We start from the raw sequence: 22,466 nt of genomic DNA on the forward strand, positions 1-22,466 counted from the left end.
ACATTCGATGCACAAACTTTGTTTGCTTAAGCTTGGATAAAGAATCGAACAGGAATATTATTTATTGGTAAGTTTATTTTAATAATAGTAAATGTGATATGATGAAAATCATGAAATTAAAAATTAAGCACACACAATATTAACGACAAGCATGGCTTTTGGTTTTACATCCAGTGCATGAAAATATGTTATTAAATAGACCATAGCAACCTGCTAATAAGCCTGTGTGAAAACTATGGAATATACTTCCAAAGATATCTGGGGGGGGGAAAAAGTAGATGGGCACATGCCCTGTTTCAGTGAGGAACTCGAATACATGAAACTAATATCTAAATTACAAGAAAATACAGTCCTCCACTACACACACTGAATTTGGTGATCATTTTCATGCTCTGAAATGTTGTCTAACAGTTTCTGATTGGCAAAGTAGTCCTAATCTGGAAGGATGCAGTAGTTAGAAACATGCCTTTAGCAACAGGATAAGAAATATGTAGAACTATGAGAGCAAGATGCTATAAAAGGCTTCCATAATATCTTGGTAATGAGCTAGAAGAAAGTAGCTTAGAAAATATTGATTGGGAAGGAGATTAATAATGCTTAGGAACTGGACAGGAATTCTCTGAAAGTAGGATATCCTATTGTATCCTAAGGATTAAGAACACAGAGTGAGTGTGCAATGCTGAGCTGAACTGTGAAACTGAGTAGGATTTAAAAGTTAATGATGTATAAACAGGAGGGTGATTAGCAGTTACATTAATGACAAAGATAGCTAAGAAAGTTATGAGTGATAACAAACATAAAATTAAAATGCAGAAAAGAAACAGAGCCCACACCTTAAATCACATTAAGGTGTGGGCTCTCTGTGGGCTAGTGACTGATATCAAAGAGTTGTGCATGAGGGGAAAAAAAGTATCAAAGAGATCAATGGAAGATTATAAGCAGAGTTAACCTGCTTCCCACTAGGACTCAGAAGTACTAGTGGGAAGCATTACTATTCGATCTTTAAATCAATAATATTGTCAGTAAAGTAAGAGGAGATATTCAATTATTTAAAGATGATGATGAGAAGCTAAGGAAAACTATCAGTAATGTAGCTGATATTGTGCCTCTTTGGAAAGTTGAGCAAGTTGGAAATGTGCAAAAATGAGTAAGAATTCAAGTTTAATGTAATTAAACTCGAAGTTTTTGTACTAAGTTTAATCCAAAGTAGAAGGAGGAGGCAAGTGATTTGGAGATAATGGTGAGAGAGAAAGTTAAAATTTGTGGCATTGCAAAGGTGATGAACACGACCCAGAGGATTATTACAACACGGAGAATGATGTTGATAACTAGTGATTAACAGTATGGTGGTTACAAATATAATAATAACAATCAACTCATTTAACTCTAAATGGCCTTACTAACCTATTTAGAAACAAAAATCACAACCTTATTTAAGTTTTATATAATTAATCTTGCGCCTATTAAAATTATTTTAATATATTTAGAAACATTATATTACTACTATTAAAACTATTAAGGTCACTAGTGATGTGTTGCAGGGGTCAGTTTTGGGACCATTGTTGTTCAATTTGTATATTACTTGTACATTGGGATGGGTTTAACTATTGAGTGATATGCAGCTGTTTATTTTAATATATTTAGAAACATATTACTACTATTAAAACTATTAAGGTGGTGTGCAGCAAGAGTCACTTTTGGGTCCAATTTGTATATTAATGATATTGAGGTGGGTTCAACTAGTGAGTGATATGCAGCTGTTTGCAGATGATGCAAAATTGGGAAGAGCAATGCAGAGTCAACAGATTTTATTGCCTTACAGGAGGACTTGAATACATAGCATGAATGGGCAGGCAAGTAGAACTGTCAGTTCACTGTTGCAAAGTGTAAGGCTTGAAATTTTGTAAGCAGCAATGGGATGCAAAGTATACACTTGGTGGGGAAACTTTAAAGAAGGTAGAGGAGATGAGAGCCCTGGGAGTGTTGGTGGACAAGGACCTGAAATTCAGGGGCCACACTGCACAAGTTGTGAAGACATCACATCAGATAATGGCAATGATGTGGAGGATCCTGACATGCAGAAACGAAGTTATGATGCCATTCTATAAGGCCTTGATCAGGCCTCATATGGATTATTGTGCACAGATTTGGTCACCGGATTTTCATGGTGACGAGAATATGTTGGAAAGGGTCCAGAGAAGATATTCACAAAAGTGGTCTTTGGAATGTGGAGTATGGGAACAGATTGAGAGAATATAAACTGCAAAGCCTTGTGAATAGGAGGAGGAAGAAGGATATGATTGAGACTTATAAGCTAGTCAGGGGGTTGTTATCAGGTTGACATAGAGATGTTACATAAAATGGGAGAGGGGAGATAGAACAAGAGGCCATTGATGGAAATTGTATAAGGAGGATATGAACAGAGGAGTGAGGAAAAGGTTTTTTTACATGGAGGGTGGCTGGTGAGTGGTATGCAGCCCCTGAGTGTGTTGCAAATGTAGGCACATTGAATCAGTTTAAGGCACAATTGGATGAGCATTGCATGTGATAGTGTGTACCTCCCACAATGAATAACTGACTCCATGAAGACCAGATGTTAATAATAATAATAAACACATTAATAAGTTAAAGGTAAAGGTCTGTATATGCATTCACGGCATCAGTCTGCCTGAAGAAAGACCTAAACTCAATTCTAGTTGCCAACTAGAGAAACTTTTTCCTAAACCTTTCTTCAGCTAGTTCCCAAGTCAGTCTAATTCTGACATCAGTAAGTGGTTTTTTTCTCCCCCAGAAACTTGGGGTTTTTTTTGTCCCATAAACTCAAAAAAAAAATCAACCATATAACTCCTCCACGCTATTTTAGACAATAACATATTGTGCTATGGACCAAGATGGCTGACATCTCTTCACTGGATGCTGCTTAAAAGTAGTGATAGTCTTGGACCAGCTATTTTTGGCTTGTTGCTGATGGAGATTGAACTGCCTACTTGGTCTCCAAAAGCTAGATAGGGCTAAATAGGCCTGACATAGTACCTATATAATAAAAGGTGTTAGCAGGAGTTAAACATTATAAAAAATAGAAAAATAAAATGATTCAGAATGCTTTATCACCATTATGCAAGGCAACAGTGAAGATTCCCCAAGATACAGTGAAATACACCAAAATTCACCAAGAATACATATTTACAGACAAAAAAATACTCTCAGTGAGAAGTAGATGACATGATATGTAGATGATGGACAGCAGCACAGTCCTTGGATGAAGAATTAAACAGTGTGAATTGTGTGGTGTGGAGTGCCCTTCTGTGATGAGTCCTTGGAAACTTTACAGGCATCACATGATAATACATTCTAGCCATTGTGGTTATTAACCTGCAACCACTGTTGTGGCACCATGATATAACCCCCCCCTCATTACATTTTTCACTTCTAATTACCTTAACCTCCTTTTTATATACATCGTTTGATAAATATCATATACAGTACTTAATTTCAAAACAGTTCTGTTTTATTTAACATTAAATGTGAATTCTTTAACAGCTTATACCAATACTTAGTGACAGTTCCATCATTTTTCAAGTCTTCTTAGTTCACCATAATTTTACAACAGCTGATAAGAGTTAAATGACAATGACTAATGTAAATGGAGAAATGCTTATATATTTTAAGTAAAAAAATAAATAAAAACAATGAGATTGGTTTAAAAAATGACCTCATTCTTAATAAGAAGTCTTAGAAAACAAATTAACTCAGAACCACTGTTAAGAAAGAATGTGGCAATTACTATATATAGTTTATATATATATATATAATTAGCAGATAAGAAATTCAGAACAGGCATCCAATTTATCACCTCCTGAAAAATGAGACTACATAAACATGATGAAAGACTGAGACATAAATCAAAAACAATGTTAATTAATAATAATTACTTCTGGCAAATGATTTTTAATAGTTACAAAATTTTTGGTTGAGTTCCTTGATCATTCTCAATATAATAATAATAGTTAAAGAGAATAGATAAAATTACAAATAAGCATGTTAGAATGATGAGCATGAAGGTGAACATGAACTGTAAAGACCCAAGAATTCAAAAGGGGAAAAAAAAGTTCAACTGAAAATAAATGAATTAATTTTTTTTAAATAATTAATACATTAGTGAGGAGTATTAAGTACAATAACTCCCCCCCCCCAAAAAAAAGGAATATGTCTCAGGCAGTCATTCCTCTTTAAATTTGATTGATGAATAAGAACTTCAAAACTTCATGTAATACCTCCATGGAGTCGAAGGATGTAAAAGTGTGAAATGGCACTCTATACCACACAACCCACCCACACAAGAATAGTACTACTTAATCCACCATCTTTCTTTAATGAACCCTGTTTGGAAGAAACACCTTAACTGACAAGACACATTTATGAGACAGACTCATGGAATTTAATGTAATCTTGGTGCTCTTCTAAGCACACTAAAGCAGATTTAATCATCTGGAATATAAAACTCCTCAAAACAGGAATCTGGTGTATTCCTGGAAGGGATAAAAGAAACTGATCCTTCATTTGAACATAGAAAACATGCTATGCTAATTTGCAAACATGATGAAAGAAAACATGAATATTTACATGACATAAAAGCTTAGAGCTTTTCTGGCAAACTTTTGTCAGAAATAAGGTAGTAAAATATAGTAGAAATTCCTGTAGTATCTTTCCAAGAACAAGTAACAACAAAGAGGGCCATGGTATTTATTTTTTTTTTTTTTACAGATGAGATCAAACTTCATAACCATTAGAAGAGGAAAACTGATTTAATCAACCCCGGTAACTTTTCCAAAAGAAATTCTGTAGAGTATAACATGCGCATACAATAAACCAACCTTTTGCTAATTTCACACTTCTGAGAGGGAAGATGATGAAAAGAGACATCAGCATGTGCTTAATATTAGTTTTCTTTCTACAGACTGAAAACTGCACACTCCCATTTGGCTGTCTTAGGACGAGAATGTCTAGGAAAGGAAAGCTCTTATTGTCTTTTACTTCTAATGTAAATGTGATTTTTTTTTGTTTCCACTTTTTGCATTGGACTCTAATAGTAATACTATAGACTGAGTTCTCTCACGCTTGCAACATCATTATAACCTAACAACATGCTTATTTGTAATTATTAAAAGAACAAAGCATATCAAAAGTTCCTAGCAAGTCAGTAAGCATATGCTCTAAGAGAATATAGAAAAAAATGCAAGGAGACTAAGTAGTGTGTAAAAATAGCCAAACAAAAGTCTTGGGAAAACTTTGATAAGAACATAGAAGATAAATATCAGGATGCAGTGGGGCACTCAAGATTTAATCTTTGGAGGGGGGGAGTTAAGTATATGATTTGAGAATACACACTACGCATTGCATACGAGCTATGACTGAGCATCTGCAGTGATCGCCAATACATGATACCCATGATCTCCTTTGGCCCGGCTCGGGCAAATGAAGTAGTGCTCGGTCTGATGGAGCAATACCTCGTTCGCCTCGCGTTCAACAGTGGCTGTGATTCCCGAGAGCTATAGGGTATTCCCACCTTATGTGACGACTAATTCATAAGTAGTATAGAAATAGAAAACATGACACAATATAAATAAAATTAAAAAAATCATTTTAATTAGGAAAAGATTTTAGGAAAATTTTCTAGTGTTTTTTCCTTTTTCTTTTCGGGGGGCCAGAGCCCCTTGCCCCCCCCCCCTCCCTGGGTGTACCACTGTCAGGATGGTTGACAACATGTTCTGATAGCTGAAAAAGCTTGGGAAAGGATACTGTTGTAAAAGGAATCAGAGATGATAATGGTAACATGAAAATTAAGATAAATATATTCTAGATGTTTGGAATAATTATTTTGAAAGACTGTTAAATGAAAGGAGGATAGAACAGGATGGAAAATCTTAAGGAATGCAATCAGGAGATAGTACTTCAGGTGAAAAAAAAAGCCACCAAAAATCTAAAATGTGGAAAACGGCAGCTGAAGTAGATAATATTCGACAATTGGTCTGATGTTAAATCAGGTGTGAAACAAGGTGCATATTATCTCTTGTTATTTCATCATCTATATGGACATATTATGAAGGAAAGTGGCATTATGCCTGATATCAAAATTAGAAACTTTCAACTCAGCTCTTTATATTATGATGTTATACTCCTAAATAAATCCAGCACAAGTTTGCAGGATTCCATAAGCAAACCAAATAATTGCTGTAATAAATATAAGGCATTTAAATCACCAATAAAGTGATCAAAACTATGAAAATAGGCAGATTAAAAAAAAAAAAAAAAAAAATTATAAAATATTGCAGCCATTTAAGCACAATGATTGAATTTTTGAAGAGGGCAAATTAAATATGGAAACTGGCAACAGAATTAGCAAAACTGGTACAGTGGGGAGTCCACTGAAATTTATTCAGTGGACTCCCCACTGAAATTTCTAGAATAAGAGAGAAATTAGTCAGAACACTAAACTAACAATATACAAGACAGTGTTCAAACTAATTTTAACTTATGGATCCAAGAAGACTGGAAACCATAAAATATGAGTTCTGAGAAAAATTAGAGGAGTGAACAGATGACTTCAATAGCAGAATCATATTAAAAATAAAAATATCAGGAAGGAACTGGACATTATTAGCATTTAAGAATGTGTGAACAGAGCTTCTCAGGTGGTAGTTACTTAAACAGAATGGGAGAGGAAAGATTAGCAAAGCAGGTGGATGATTACAACATGGCAAGAAAAAAGACCAAGGTTTAGGTGAATTAATGCAGCTAGAAAGTGAATTAGAATACCAAAATTTAAGAGCTGACAATACTGGAGTCCACACAGATAACAGACTAATCTGAAGGGAAATGTCAGAAAGTTAGTAATAATGTCAAGTTTTCATAGAATAGAATATAATTATGATAAAAGTTATTTGCTACATCAATAATTTCCATTGCTATGATTAATTCTGAGGCTACATCAAAATAAAAAAAAGTGGGGAGGAAGGGGGTAATATTTTTGATAAAAACATAATAGTAATAAATAAATAAATAAAAATGTGTTCCTTAAAAAAAAACTCACCATTATAAGAAAAGTGTGTGCAGGGAAGTAAGAGCAAGTTTTCTGTGTGGAGTGTGGATGGCAAATGGAATTCTTTTCTGAATGTGTGGTGATTGCCGGAACAGTGAATAAATTTAAAGCATAGTTTGATAAGCACTATTTATGTGACAGTGAGAGCTTCTGTGATGAGTGTTTTGACTCAATGGAGGTGTGACAATAAAAATAATAAGGAAGAATAATAATTACAAAATTTTGTAGTCTAAACTTAAGCTACTTTATATCTCATCAGATTTATTATTATATACTTGATTATTCAGTAGGAAAAAAAATATATATGTACATTATGTAAAGTAAAAGTAAACTACAGTAAATAAAATGACAGCACCGATGTAGTGCCTTATATTTTTCCTTTTTTGGGGGGATTATTGGTTATTAATTCGGTTACTGTCTTCAAGATATTATAGATACTTTGAATTAGATATTATTATTATTATTATGTGAAACCTCTAAGGAGTTCAAAGGCTCATCGAGGGAGAGCACCTACTCTACAACTCTGTCTCACCACTTAATCCACAAACCACAGTGAACCGCAACTACTATCATCATCTACACCAATGCCATCTACTGCCCACTACCACTAGTATTTTTATCTGTAAATTGCATGTGTTCTCAAGGACGATTTGTCTGTATGCTGGATGAAAAATCCAAGTTTCCAGGAGAAAAAACCCTGCTAACTCACCTTCAATTGAAAAACTGAAAATGTTGTAAAAGAAAAAAGCACTAACAGACTATGTGAAAGCTTAACTGCTGTACTGAGTTTACTCTACAATGAGAATAATGTAGTTCATATACTCACTGAAATGCAAGATAAATAAAAGGAAATGAAAAATAAGATTACAATATGAAGGTATGGGATTCAATGAAGATTAGAAATACTCCTGAAAATATTCATTACAGAATCAGCTATGGATTAATTGCCATTATTTTAATTCAATCCCGAGTTAATAAGGAAGGCTAAATTTAATTTTCTTAATAAATAATACATACTAAGTACTATTTTACACAGTATTGGTAACTCATAAAGCATGGTAAAATACACCTTTTTCCTCCCACACCGCAATGTACATGAAATATTGCTCATTCAAAATGGATACTAATCATACAACCCTTATACTAATATATTTAGAATACTTTAATGGATTATAAACTACTATGATTCATAATTCATACTGTGAGAGAAACCTTTCTCTCACAGTATTAATTGTTATCTAGGCTATTGTTATCTGTGAGAGAAAGGTTTCTCTCTCTCTTTCTTAACTTACTTGCATTATACAGAGTGCATTAGACTAATCAAGTAAAACAACAACATGGCTCTATTAAAAAATGCAGTGGCTTAGATTCCCATCGCATTCAAAAATTAAGATATGGAGGTTACTTTATTTTTTTTCTTCTTCAATCAGAAAGCAAATTTTTAAAGGTAATCAAAGCAAAGAATTTTTTTAAAGTCATATTTTCACTTTCAGGTATACAACAACAAATACTCATTGAGTATTCAATCAATATGAGATGAGAGGAAGTAATTAAACATAAGAGTTCTTTTGTTACATGATATAAGGAAAAATGATTATGGAAGAATAACTTTTAATGAAAGGAAATGAAAATATAAGATTACAACATGGAGGTATGGGATTCAATCAAGATTGAATGGTAAGATGGTGAGAGAAGCAGAAGAAATAGTTGAATTATTGATTGAGCACTTTGCAAGGATTTATCATTTGGGAAGAAGATAATACAGTGACAGAAGTGACTGGAAGAAATGTGGGTAGAGGTAGTTGAAATAGACAAGCTAAAGATATTACAAAATCTTGATATGCATACAACCATGAGACTGGATGGAATATCAACCCATGCATTGAGTACATTCAAGAAAATAGGCACTGCCCTCAACCAGGCTATTTAAGTTTGAGTGCTATCAAAGGTACATATGGCAAATGTACATGCACCAACCAGTATCTCTGGAATGATGGTTATAGTAATGGTTGGCTAGAATTCAGAAATGAGTGGATATAAATATAATCTCTATGGCAAAATCACAGCACTGAGAAGGATGAATCTCTGGGTTAAGTTGTTTCAAATTACAGCTAAAGTAGCTAAGACTGAGGCCAATGTGTTATATCTATCAACTCCATGCATTCTGGCTGATATTCTACACTGTGGGATCAAAAAAGAGAGAAAAAAAATGGAGGGATAAATCTATTATGCAAAGTGGAGTAAACAGTATGAACAGGAATGGATAAGGTGGACAGATAGAGATCAACAAATAGTCTATGATGAGGCAGAACAAACAAGAAGGCAGGTGACAAGTGATGTCCCACAAGGCCATGTATGTGAACACCAACTGTTTAATTTTTCCATCAATAATATTAAGAATGATTTGTGGTAAAATATCCAGATTGTTCTGATGATAAAATGGGGAGAACAGCTAATTCTGCAGAACAAAACAAACTGACACATTGTGTGTGGAGGATAATGGCTGACAATTTAATTTAATGTAGTAAAATTTAAGGTAACGTGCTTTAGACTAAATGTTTTTTTGCAGGGATGGGAAAGTGATGGTGGTCAGAGAGTTGAAGTATAAAAGACATATTGCAAAAGGAACACTCAGATGTTGAAAAACACTGACAAGTAAGGATAAAGTAGCTATTATTCCTCTTTTAAGGCCTTGATATCATCACATCATCTATAGTATATTCAGACTTGGTCACCTGGATCACTGTATAAGGAAGTGGGAGGCGATCCACTGGCAAAAAACTATACGCCGAATGGTCTGTGGAATACTCCACGGACCAGTCGTGGGTCAGAGAAGGGGGTTTATTAAGATTAATACAATGGAAATTTTTCAACAGGATAAGATTGGAAAGAACAAATGGTTCACTCCTGGATGTTGTGTACAATAACTTTGAGAGCAATGAATGGGTGGAATAGGTTGCTGGAAGGTGGCCATAAAGCACCTTCTCAGTGAACGAGTTAAGGGTAAAAAAAAAATAGCAGGGTATGGTGTGAATAATGGTTACTGGGAGCATCCTACAATGATTCTTCAGGTCCCATACATATGCCCATATAATAACATGATTCATAATGCCCATGTTAACTGAATTCTGTGATTTCAGAGCACGTAGGTTTCATTTCTTATTATCCTACATGGTTTGTGTTTATTTCCATTCAGACTTAATATCAGTAAAAAAATTATAACTTATGAAAATAACGCGTTTCGTTTTGGAATTTTTAAACTCCTCTAATATTGTCATATAATCAATTAATGTAAGTAATAAACTATATATTAATATGAATCAGGGGTGAGCGGATAAGTAAAATGTACCTTCAAAAGTGTCATTATTATTCCATATCAATAAATTAATAACACCAAAGACTGCTCATATGAAACGAGTGACGTAACACCAGATCTTACTTAAACATAGCGCTTAGGTGTCCTCCAAATTGCAACTATGTCATCACAATTATAATAAGAGGAACACTGCTAATTGTCCATATCCCAAGGACCAGCATATTAAAAAAATGAAATTAAAAAAAAACTGAATGCTTAAACTAAGTTAACATTGTAATACTCCATTCAGAATAATACACTATTCTTTCAGATACCTGAATGAATCCTTATTATTCAGATATGATGATTTACAAATATTATTTAGAACTCAAGTATTTGTTCATTCTTTAGATAAACACAATTATAATTCAACAAATTTATTCGCATTTTTTTTTTATCAACGAATTCATTCACGAACCATTACTACCTGTAAAATTGCAACGCAAATTACCAAATCACCTCTATTTGTTGGATAAAAACTCATTATTAAAGCGATAATAACTTATTAATTCCAATATTAGTATCGTCTCTTTTCTTCCAGATGGCGCTGCATTATTTGTATAACTGTGGATACCATCAAACAGCAGCTGCGTTGTTTAACATGAACTTCCTCTGCAGTTTTCTTTTCTCCCTCCGTCTCGCTAACGGTTCGAAAACCCAAACTGCTGCCCCCAGAAATTGTCCAATACCCAAAATTGTTTGACAAATACCATAACTTCCAGTTGCTTCTAAGATATACCCTGAAAGTAAAAGGGATAGAAAGCTTTAATGTCGACAAATAATTAAGACTGCAAGAGAATTTTTAATAAAAATCATACAAAGATCTTGTTGAGGAAATCATCGTAGTGATGTGTGTGTGCATATATATATATAATCTATTATACATAGGCTGACCATACGTACCGTTTCGAACGGGACAGTACTTTTTTCATATTTCCCGGCCGTCCCGTCGTTTTAATAAAAATGTCAATTTTGTCCCGTTTTTAATAAAACCTATAAATATATTTTGATATTGGTCGATCATAAATTATTATTCATAACCTATAATCGTATATCAATATCATGAATACCAGTAATTTGTATAACCATGGACAGTGGCGCACTCAGGATTTAACCTTGGAGGGGGCCGAGCACTTAAGATTTAATCTTGGGTGGGGGGAAGTTAAGTATACGAGTTGAGAATACACACTACGCATTGCATACGAGCTATGACTGAGATCTGCAGTGATCGCCAATACATGATACCCATGATCTCCTTTGGCCCGGCTCGGGTAAATGAAGTAGCGCTCGGTCTGACGGAGCAATAATACTTAGTTCGCCTCGCGTTCAACAATGTGCCGTGATTCCCGAGGCTATAGGGTATTCCCACCTTATGTGACGGCTAATTCATAAGTAGTATAGAAATAGAAAACATGACACAATATAAATAAAAATAAATCATTTTAATTAGGAAAAGATTTTGGGAAAATTTTCTAGTGTTTTTTCCTTTTTCTTTTTTTTTTTTTTTTTGGGGGGGGGGGGGAAGGGCCCTTCTCCCCCTCCCTGGGTGCGCCTTTGACCATGGAGTCTCATTGTAAATATCGATATCTGCTGTGATTTATTCAGAGAAAATAAATACCTTTTGGCAACACTTGCGTCTCAGACGCCGGGTATGTTCTGCTGTATCGTTAGTTTTTATTTTGTCTGTATGCTAACCGGTGGCTTCGTTATTCAATGCAGGTGGTCTAAATTTCATAATTTTTACAGTTTTAAGTTTCATTTTTTAAAGCTTTAAGTCTATCCTTGCAATATCAAAGAGGCGAAACTGCAGTTTTAATGACGATCTCCAGAAAGAATTCAAATTTATTAAACTGGACAAGCTGTGTAGTGATGGAACAAAAACGGCATTGTAATGTCCATTTTTCCGTTGCTCATGAAAGTAGAAGCGATATCTACATAGCCAGAAAAATAAGGATGCTGGAAAATACTCTGGCTCTAGTTAAAACATTAGCTCGTTTATGGTGAGACTTTATGGTGACAGCGAAAGTGATAAAATTGAGCAAGTGAAGCTCTTGTTGCATATCATACTATGGGTCACAGCCAAAGTTTTCGTGCAAATGACTGCTTGTCGACATTGATCAATAAAAGTTATGAACCAAAATTTTCTTCAGCATGTACCAAATCAGAAGCAATAATTACCAACGTTTTATCACCATACATATGGAACAAAGTAAAACGTTTTTTAATCGTCTTACTTTTCATGGAGACACCGTTAAAATAATAATAATAATAATACAGAATATTACATAACCACCCGTCCCGTTTTTGCAATCCCAATGTCCTGTTTTTGTCTCAAGAAATTATGGTCAGCCTAATTATACATCATGAATTACTGACATAAATTATCACCTTTTGAAATACATATTAAAATAACTGAATAAAATTTAAAAATATACCATACAAACCTGTAGTATAAAGTATTATTTTAATATAGTAATTCTGGTCCCTAGACCAGATGAACATTTTTCTAGGCCTTTCTTCGACCGATTACGAGTTAGTCGATCTCTGGAATGGGAAAGTAGGATTTTTCATCCCGCAATTCAAGAAAATCGACTGCAGAACGCAAACTATTTCAGACAATACATAATGTTAAGGACCATGAAATGGCCTCAGTTATCTGTCGTACTCTCTTCCCCGGATGTCAATAAAAAATTACTGATAGCCTTGGGCCAGTTATCTGTGATTGGCTAAAGGTACAGTTGCTTACCCTCTCCCACTAGTTTCCAAAAGTTAGTTATAGCTAAATGACCTTGCCTACTACACCCTCTAGGGCAGTGCTTCCCAAACTTATGGATGTAAAAGCCCACTTTGGAAAAATTAAAATATTTCACACACCCCTCATCGAAAAAAATCATAATACAGACATATATTATCATAATATTTATTGTATTTTTATTCAATACAATTTATATTCAAGATTTTGCGTTGGTAAGCTTTTTTTGTACTTTTTATGAATATCTTTGAAATGAAACTTATATGAATAAGCATATATTTACTAATATTCATTAAGCGTCCAAATGCGCACGAAGCAAAATTTCTGAACCAACACCAATGTGTGATTTTTTCCATTAAAATATAAAAAATAACAAAAAATAAATAATAAAATTAAATACGCTTCTTTTAAGATAAAAAAAAATCTACTTAGTCTTAAAACATTTTAAATTTGTTTTCATTATTACACGGGGTTCCCCTCAACAAAACTTACGGCCCCCAAAGGGGCCGCGGCCTACAGTTTGGGAAGCGCTGCTCTAGGGAACAAAAGGCGTTAGCAGGTTTATAATGTCCGCTCAAATCGGCTAACACCTTTTATTCATTTATTTCACTAAGCCCTAATTAACTTTTGACGACTAGTAGCAGGGTTTCCAGCTTTAGCCAATCACAGAATATTTAGCACAAGACTGTTAATTATTTCAATTTGCACCAAGGAGGAATGTGCGGCAGACAATTGCCACAGTCATGCAGTCTCAGCATTTCTTAATACGTTAATAAATTTTATTTCCTTCCTTCCATGTGATCTTTTCTCCTTATCTGTCTCTGTCTCTGTAATTTGTGCTAATTTGTCCATGAATGTCTTTCACATCATCTATATAGACTGGGGATGTGCAAAGCAACAAGTAACTGTATACAGTATTTTGTGCTATTGGCTTCTCTCTTAAATGGCTTAAATGGATTGCCTTCCACTTGCCTGTCTTCTGATCGGGAATATGTGGATAATCAGGAATGGATGGTAGAATTTTTTTTTATTGTACAAAAGCCATTAAGTATTGAATGCATTCCTGTGTGTGTGTGTGTGTGTGTGTGTGTGTGTGTGTGTGTGTGTGTGTGTGTGTGTGTGTGTGTGTGTGTGTGTGTGTGTGTGTGTGTGTGTGTGTGTGTGTGTGTGTGTGTGTGTGTGTGTGTTAGAGAGAAAGAGAGGGTAATCTAAGTGGACTAGGAAGGCTTGATGCACTGTTCAAAATGTGAGAACTTTTCACAACCTGAGAAATTTTCAGATTGTGTACATTTGAATCTATATAGTGTTAAAAGGTTTACATGTGAGAAGTTGTGACGTGAGTGGAAGGAGAAACGATGTATGATATTTTAGAGGTTGTGAATATGATGATGCCTGGCAATGCTAGATGATAAATCAGACTAAGAACAGAAATTTGATCATGACAAAACAGTTCAGTGTTATCAAAAGTAAGGGGGCAAAGTACAGTTTGATCTTTCATATAAAAAATAGGACAGGACTGTATTTTAGTAGCAATCAGCTCAATAGGTTGTGCTCCTCCAATGGTGAGCGGTAACGAGAGCAGTTTTAAGGGAATTTGTTTTTGGAAGATCTTGAAGCTTGGGATTTTTCCGCCAGTGATGGAGGATCCACAGTTCTGAGGTACTCGGGAAAGCGTTCCCAATAGCAAAACACTGGAAGCAAATCATATGATGGTAGCTTGATAAGTAAGTCTCTGTCAAAGACATCATCAAATGACATAGAAATACCTACAGCGCCAGAATCGATACTCGTAATCACTAATTAGCTGATGCGTAATCACTAATTAGCTCCAGGCGATGAAGAAGTTGGCCTTCTCTATTCTTTTCGAGGGAAGTGAGGCAAAGCCAGTAAGACGACAGTTCGATGACTAAATTGTATCTTCCTTTTTTGAGATAACCTGAATAAAGATTTTCTTTCATGCTGTAAGGAATATATTTCACGAACACAAGACTATAAAGATTTGGGATGATTCTAATTCTGTAGCACAACGTTTTCAGAAAGAAGTCTTGTGATGTCTTTTTGAAAGAATACATTGGAAAGCATGCAGTGAACCATGTATTTGATATAGTGGGAGTGATTTGGCTAGGATTATCTGTACAAGACTTATCTTTGGCTTTATCATGGGAGATACTGCCTCAATGTAAGAGAGATAAAAGTTATGCTCGATAGCCTTTGTGCCTTATTATGTGTGTGTGTGTGTAGAAAGTTTTTTAACTTGGGTATATTATGTATTCAAGATACCAAGTAATTTTATATAAACTTGGTTTTTAATCCTATTAAGCAAACAGACAAGTAAGTCAAGTTTGCGACTGCACGTGGTAAAGGAGTTGCCTCGGACTGGCACTACCATGAGTTGCCTCAGACTTGCACTACGTGCAGGCGCAAACTTGACTTACTTGACTGTTTGCTTACTTGGGAAATAGGATTATAAACCAAATTATTTAAATTAAGGGGATATTAAATCCCACATTGGATCTTTATTTGAGTAATTTAAAACCAAGTTTATATATATAATATAGTGGAGTTACTGAGCGCGCACTTTGCAAAAGCATATCATCCAGGTGGTGACATTGAAAAAATGAAGGAACCATTAGTTTATACGGGAATAGTGATGAATGAAGTGGAGGTGACTAGTCTATTACAGAACCTTAATGTGAACACATCTGTGGGATTGGATGGTATACCGGCACGGGTCTTGCGTGAAGCGGCTAAGGAATTATCAGTGCCCTTGACCATGTTGTTTAATCTGAGTCTCAGGTCTGGTTTAGTTCCGAAGGTGTGGAAAGAGGGGAAAATAGTTTCACTGCATAAAGGAGGATCCAAGACTATGGTTGCAAATTACCGACCGATCAGCATATCAGGAGTCGTTGTCAAGGTCTTGGAGAAAGTAGTCAAGGGAAAAATACAGGAATGGATTGATGAAAATGAGATACTGTACAGGGGACAGCATGGCTTTGTGAAGGGTAGATCATGCTTCAGTAACTTGCTCAAGTTTTATAACAAGGTGACGGCTGAACTGGATGAGGGAAATGGGTTTACAGTGATACTGCTGGACCTGGCAAAATCGTTTGACAGGATACCACATGGAATACTAATCCGTAAACTACAACATATGGGAATGGATATAGGGTTGGTGAGATGGATAGGTGGTTGGTTGATGGAGGGATATCAAAGAGTAGTTTATTCAGGAGTAGAGTCCAAAAGACGGCCTGTGACTAGTGGTATGCCGCAGGGTTCTGTTCTTAGACCACTGCTGTTTAATCTGTTCATTAACGATATAGGGAAGGATCTAAGTGGAACAATTCATTTGTTCGCTGATGATGCAAAGTTGGGTAGGGCAATAGTGAATGCAGAAGATGTCAAAGTCTTGCAGGATAACTTAGATAGATTGGAATTCTCGGCTAAGGAGAATGGATGTCAATTTAATGTGACAAAATGTAAGGTTATGCATTTTAGGGTGAAAAGATTAGCAGCAGTATACCACATTGGTGGAACTGTACTCCAAGAGATTGATGAGGCCAGGGACTTGGGAGTGTTGGTGGATAGGGAGATGAAGTTTAGGGGGCACATTGCAAAAGTAGCTAAATCAGCTCATCAACTCACTTGGTTGTTGAAAAATACTTTGACGAGTAGAGACAAGCAAGTTACTGTACCTCTGTACCGAGCCTTGATAAGACCTCATCTCGACTGCTGTGCCCAAATTTGGTAACCTCGGTTCCTTCTTGATGGGGAGGAGGTGGAGAGGATCCAGAGGCGAATTACTAAGATGATAATAGGTCTATGGAATGAACCATATGAGAACAGGTTGAAGATTTGTGGGTTGCAGAAACTAGTTGATAGGCGGAAAAGGGGAGATATGATTTAGACATTCAAATTGCTAAAGAGATTCTATAGGATTAATTCAGAGGATATTTTTGAGATCAGGACTGGTGGTGGGAGAACTAAGGGACACCTATGGAAGCTGGGCAAGAGTGTGGTTAGCAGGGGTGTTAGAGCTAGGTTCTTTACTTTTAGAGTGGTAAATGAGTGGAATAAGCTGCCAGAGTCTGTTGTGGGTGCTATGACGGTGAACGAGTTCAAGGCAAGTTATGATAGATACTGTGAGAATGTAATCGCATAGTTGTGTGGACATGATGTTTAGGGCCTCCCTCGATGAGTCTAAGGACTCCTGGAGTCGCCCGAAATAATAATAATAATAATAATAATAATATATTGCCTCGGACTGGCACTACCACGAGTTGCCTCAGACTTGCACTACGTGCAGGCGCAAACTTGACTTACTTGTCTGTTTGTTTACTTGAGAAATAGGATTAAAAACCAAATTATTTAAATTAAGAGGATATTAAATCTCACATTGGCTCTTTATCAAGTTTATATAAAATTACTTGGTATCTTGAATACATAATATACCCAAGTTAAATAACTTTCTATATATATATATATATATTTACAGTTGCGATTTGTAGTGTAGGTTTAGTGCGAAAATAAAGGTTCCTCCTTGAGCTACTTGTGAAATGCTGATTTTTTTTTTAATTTATTAAATATTTATTAAAAACAAGAAAAATGAAGATCTTAATTTCAGTTATTCAGTTAGAGCAAGTTAATGGATTAAGAAGCAAGTTTGTGGACAATGGAAACAATAATCAGAAAAGAGAAGCAGAAATCACGGGGAAAATGGTAGTGGCAGTAGTGCGATCATTTATCTTTGTGTTAAGACATTGGGAGCACAACTCCCGCATGTACTGGATATTCCATACATTTATTACAACAAACTATAGCATTAAAACACTCCCAACTTCCATGTTTATTTTGTTAACATTATTGCATTGTAAGCTACCACTGTGGTTATAAATACAGTGTAATCACCACATTATCAAAATTTGATTTCCTTTAACGCTAAAAATTATCAAGTTCTCCGATGATAATTCATTTGATAATTCTTAATAGGAGAAACGTTGCTGTCGCCTGCAGTAGCTGATTTGGTGAAAACGAAATCAAATGGAATTATTACATATTTCATATCGATAATAAAAAGAGAATGAATTAAATATTTTTCTCTGTGGAATTTCCACTTAGAAGAGATTAATTCTGGAATTTAAAGCAGATTGTATTTGTGAAACAGAAATGGAAATATGATCTTCGCGCCATCAGTGCCACTCTTCGTAAAGATTCTATGATAAGAACGAATTTGTTTATTTATATTTTATTTAGTCAGTTAAAAGTTTTTTTTTTAAAAAAATAAACCTGAAATCCTATCGGTAAGAAAAATTATTCTATTTACACCTTTTAGACCTATTGTTGTATGCAAATTTTTTAAATGCAATTGTCTAATTCAATAGAATATTAATTTAACCCCGTCTTTGCGAAATTGCATTATATTTATTAAATTTCTTTCTCTGTCGCACTTTTTTTTAAAAATCACTTATAACTGTTAAACCATTTTTAAACAGTAAATCATTATTACAACCGCAAGTTCGCTCTTGGCTAACTGCTTGACTAACTGTATATACTGTGCCCTACATATATTAATTTATTGAAAGAAGAATAAAACAATTGAAGAAAACTAGTTTGAAATGTCAATTATCTTCTTAAAACATTTAGACAGCAATTCTCAGAAAAGCGAGTAGGGTGTGTGTGTGTGTGTGTTGGATACGAGGAAAGACCTCGTATTTGGTCAGAATGAACAAAAATTAATGAGGATAAATAAAAGTGCCAACAAAGCCAATATCTTACAGCGGTGTGTGGCATATTTCTGCTGTATAGATGGTTGGTTTTTTCTGGCTATTTAGATTAGGCCAAAGCACTTGTATTATGTCTCAAAAGAGTGTATACATCCTCAGGCCTGTTTTGTGGGAGGAAAAAATTCTGCTATCTTCGTACAAGATCGAATTTCGATCTGAATAAGATTAAATAAATGTTATTTTTAACATGTTAAAATCTTGTAAATGTTACTCATGCCTATGTGTGTGTGGGTATGTGTGTGTCTAATCAAAAGCAGCCAGTGATGCAATGAAAAAATCAGTACCACACTGGAATATAGCTGAGGAAGATGATATTTTTACATACTTGATTTGTATGCGATGAAAAACGTTTAATTTTAAGCCAATCATATACTAAAATGGGTACAATTAAAAATATCCTTAATTTTGAGAAGGAAGGCATTCTCACTCTGCCTTATATTAGCTTTAGGAGCTTGGAAATTTTTACATTAAAGAAAACCTTAAAGCTAAAGAGACGTAACAGCTCTTTGATGTAGTATAAAGAAGCCTATACACTTCCTGTTATTACTAACAGATATGTTTTCATTTCTCGGAATGTGAAGATGAGACATAGTTGTATAGCGTCACCACTTTCCAAAGTACATTCTGTAGGTTTGCGAAGCTTACATTGGCATGAACATTGCTGATTTTTTTTTTTAAAACATATCTCCTTGAATCGAGACTCGTATAAACATTGCAAACGTGAAATCATTTTAAGCTCCTCCATAGCGTAGTTGAAAAAACAACAAAATATTGCTCTACCTTCCATTGGAAAAGATCGGAGTTCGATTCCCATCACGACGAGAGAAATCTTTTTATGGGATTTTTTAATTGAAGGTCATTTCGCCGATCACATGTGGAAGTAAATGGGACTTTACCTCCCAGAAACTCGGGTTTCCACATCGGTAGCCTGGATGACAGCCAAAGGCCGTTGAACGTTTTCTATGATCTGACCAGATTGCATTTGTTTACATTTACAATCTCGGTTCATTGAACGAGATATATACTATGCATGAAAACTTTCCGGTAGACTAGAGTATCCACCGCAACCACATCTTCTGCTTATATTCTCATATAAGAAAATTTTATATAATAAGCAAATTAAGCTGTGGTTTCGGCATAACTAGCGTACTCTTTAAATTAGAAATATAATACATCCATTATTCTAAAGAAAACGCCTTCAAAGTCTTTAAGTACAGAAGAAAAGCTAACATTTCATATTTCTAACCCAAGAAGGCAAACTAGCTTTTGCATTCAGGGATCAAACTTTCAGAAAGGATAGCTTATATACTTGGGTGGTTTTCAACGTTCTCGGCCTGGACCATAAATGGTAATACCACCGGCAAGGGTTTTTTTTTTCAAGGTTGGTGCATCGGTCATAAGCATCCATGTGAAATTGCAAGTCATTCTATGAAGTATTTTTTTTTTATACAGCTGTAGGAAGCCAAAGTGTTGTCTGTATCCCTTGAAATGGATAAAAATGAGTATCGTGTCGTTATAAAATTCTTTGTAAAAGAAGTTTAACGCCAAAAGAAATTCATTCGAAGTTCATAAAAGTTTATGAGCACTCTTCTCCTTCGTTTCCGACAATTAAGAATTGGGTTGCCGAGTTTAAACGTGGCTGTATCAGCCTTATGTTGTTACACTTTACGGACGTAGAGTGTAACAACACCCGAAATCATTGATCAAGTGCACGATATGGTATTGGATGACTGGCGAGTCAAAGTGCCTGAAATTGCTGAGACTAGAGCCATTTCAAAAGAACGTGTTGGATACATTTTGCATGAAGAATTGCAAATGAAAAAGCTTTGCGCAAGATGGGTGCCGTACAGATCAAAAAACGCACTCGCATGAAAATCTCTGAACAGTGCTTGGAGTGTTTTAACAAGAATAAAACTGATTTTGTGCGTCGATTTATTACTATGGATGAGACTTGCATTCACTAGTATACATCAGAATTCAAAAACAGCAGTCAAAACAGTGAACAGAAGCCGGCTGTGCAGCGCCAAAGAAGGCAAAGTCATGGCATTGATGTTTTGGGATTTATTAATTATCTTGAAACGGGTAAAACAATAACCGGGAATATTATTCCGGTTTGCAGAAAGAAAGAAAAAAAAATCTTTCATCAGGACAATGCACCTGCCCACAAAGGTGTTTTGGCAATGGGAAAATTAAGGGATCTGCACTATGAATTGTTGGAACATCCACCCTATTCCCCAGATTTGGCTCCGTCTGACTTCTATCTCTTCCCAAAACTAAAACTCTTCCTCGCTGCTCAGCGTTTTTCTTCGAATCAAGAGGTGATTGCAGCTGTAGAGGGGTATTTTGCAGATCTTACTGAGAACCACTACAGGGACCAGATAATGGTGCTGGAGCATCGCTGGAAAATGTATTAGTCTTAAGGGAAATTATGTTGTAAGATAAAAATAATTTTGAAATTATAAATTCGTTTTTTCATTGTTAGGCCGAGAACTTTTCAGACTACCACGTAAATAACTTGTTTGCATTTTGCCAACAAGTTATTTACTTTTGATGTTGATCAAAAGTAAATAATTTCAGGTCGATCGCACTACTTGATGAATACGATCCTGAAGAACGGTATTTTACTTTATTTTTGGTGCAATTTTTAGGGGTTCAAAAAGTTTTAGTTGGCATTTTTAGCTCTGATCATGGACTAACGATGTATATCAGTCATTGATAATACTGATATACGTTGAAATTATGGCGCCATCCATATGATGCCACCTCCAGGACTTGGTGGAAATCATTCATGTGTATTTTGTTGGACAGAATTATGAAACTTGTTGCATACGATCATCAAGGTATAGTCTACATGGTCTTGAGCAACTTGTAGCAGACAACCAAGGGCATGCGTCATGTTGCATCAGTTCTTAGACGACAATTGAGACGCCCAGAACGATACTGAGCTATATCATGGAGTCCAGCCTGTAAACAGGTGGTTCAAGAAATAAATGGAAAACATTATCCATCTTAAATGTTCACAAATTCACATACTGAACCTAATCGAGACCTGTGAGATATTATAGAATGTACTATAGAGATAATAGAGCAGTGTGCGCATCTATACAAGCATTGAGGAATGCCCTGTGAATGGGAGCACAATCCATTTCTGCGTTTAATAAGTTGAAATGTATTGTGTTCAACGTTTTATCCAACCAACCAACCTATTTTTTATATTCGTGTGAAAAACAGCCCAACACACACACACGCGCATACAATTAAGAAGTTAAAGAAGCTGCCAATTAAGAAGTTTACACCATGTTAATATAAGTATTGGGAGTTCCTCTGTTTTAGAATGAAATATGCTGACATGTATATTCCTGTTGTCACACATGACACATATGAATTATGAATTAATTTTACTTTAAGGCTAACAGTATCACCATAACCTGCTGAACATCTTTATAGGATGCGATATCAACAGCATACACATCATGATTT

The 22,466-nt window shown here is 35.2% G+C and overlaps 1 protein-coding gene across 1 annotated transcript in view; it reads right to left on the reverse strand.

Annotated features, from left to right (window-relative positions):
- Nucleotides 1-11,030: 11,030 nt before the first annotated feature.
- LOC150105707 (putative monocarboxylate transporter 5) overlaps nucleotides 11,031-22,466 on the reverse strand; it is a 122,003-nt gene continuing 110,567 nt past the window's right edge. The window contains exon 4 of the mRNA XM_090394535.1: nucleotides 11,031-11,194. Within this exon, the coding sequence (XP_090250661.1) occupies nucleotides 11,031-11,194 (164 nt within the window). The remainder of the gene's footprint in view (nucleotides 11,195-22,466) is intronic.

This window comes from Typopeltis vanoorti, chromosome 6, assembly GCF_054136105.1.
Source record: "Typopeltis vanoorti isolate ZY-2024b chromosome 6, IOZ_Tvanoo_1.0, whole genome shotgun sequence".
NCBI classification, from domain to species: Eukaryota; Metazoa; Arthropoda; class Arachnida; order Uropygi; family Thelyphonidae; genus Typopeltis; species Typopeltis vanoorti.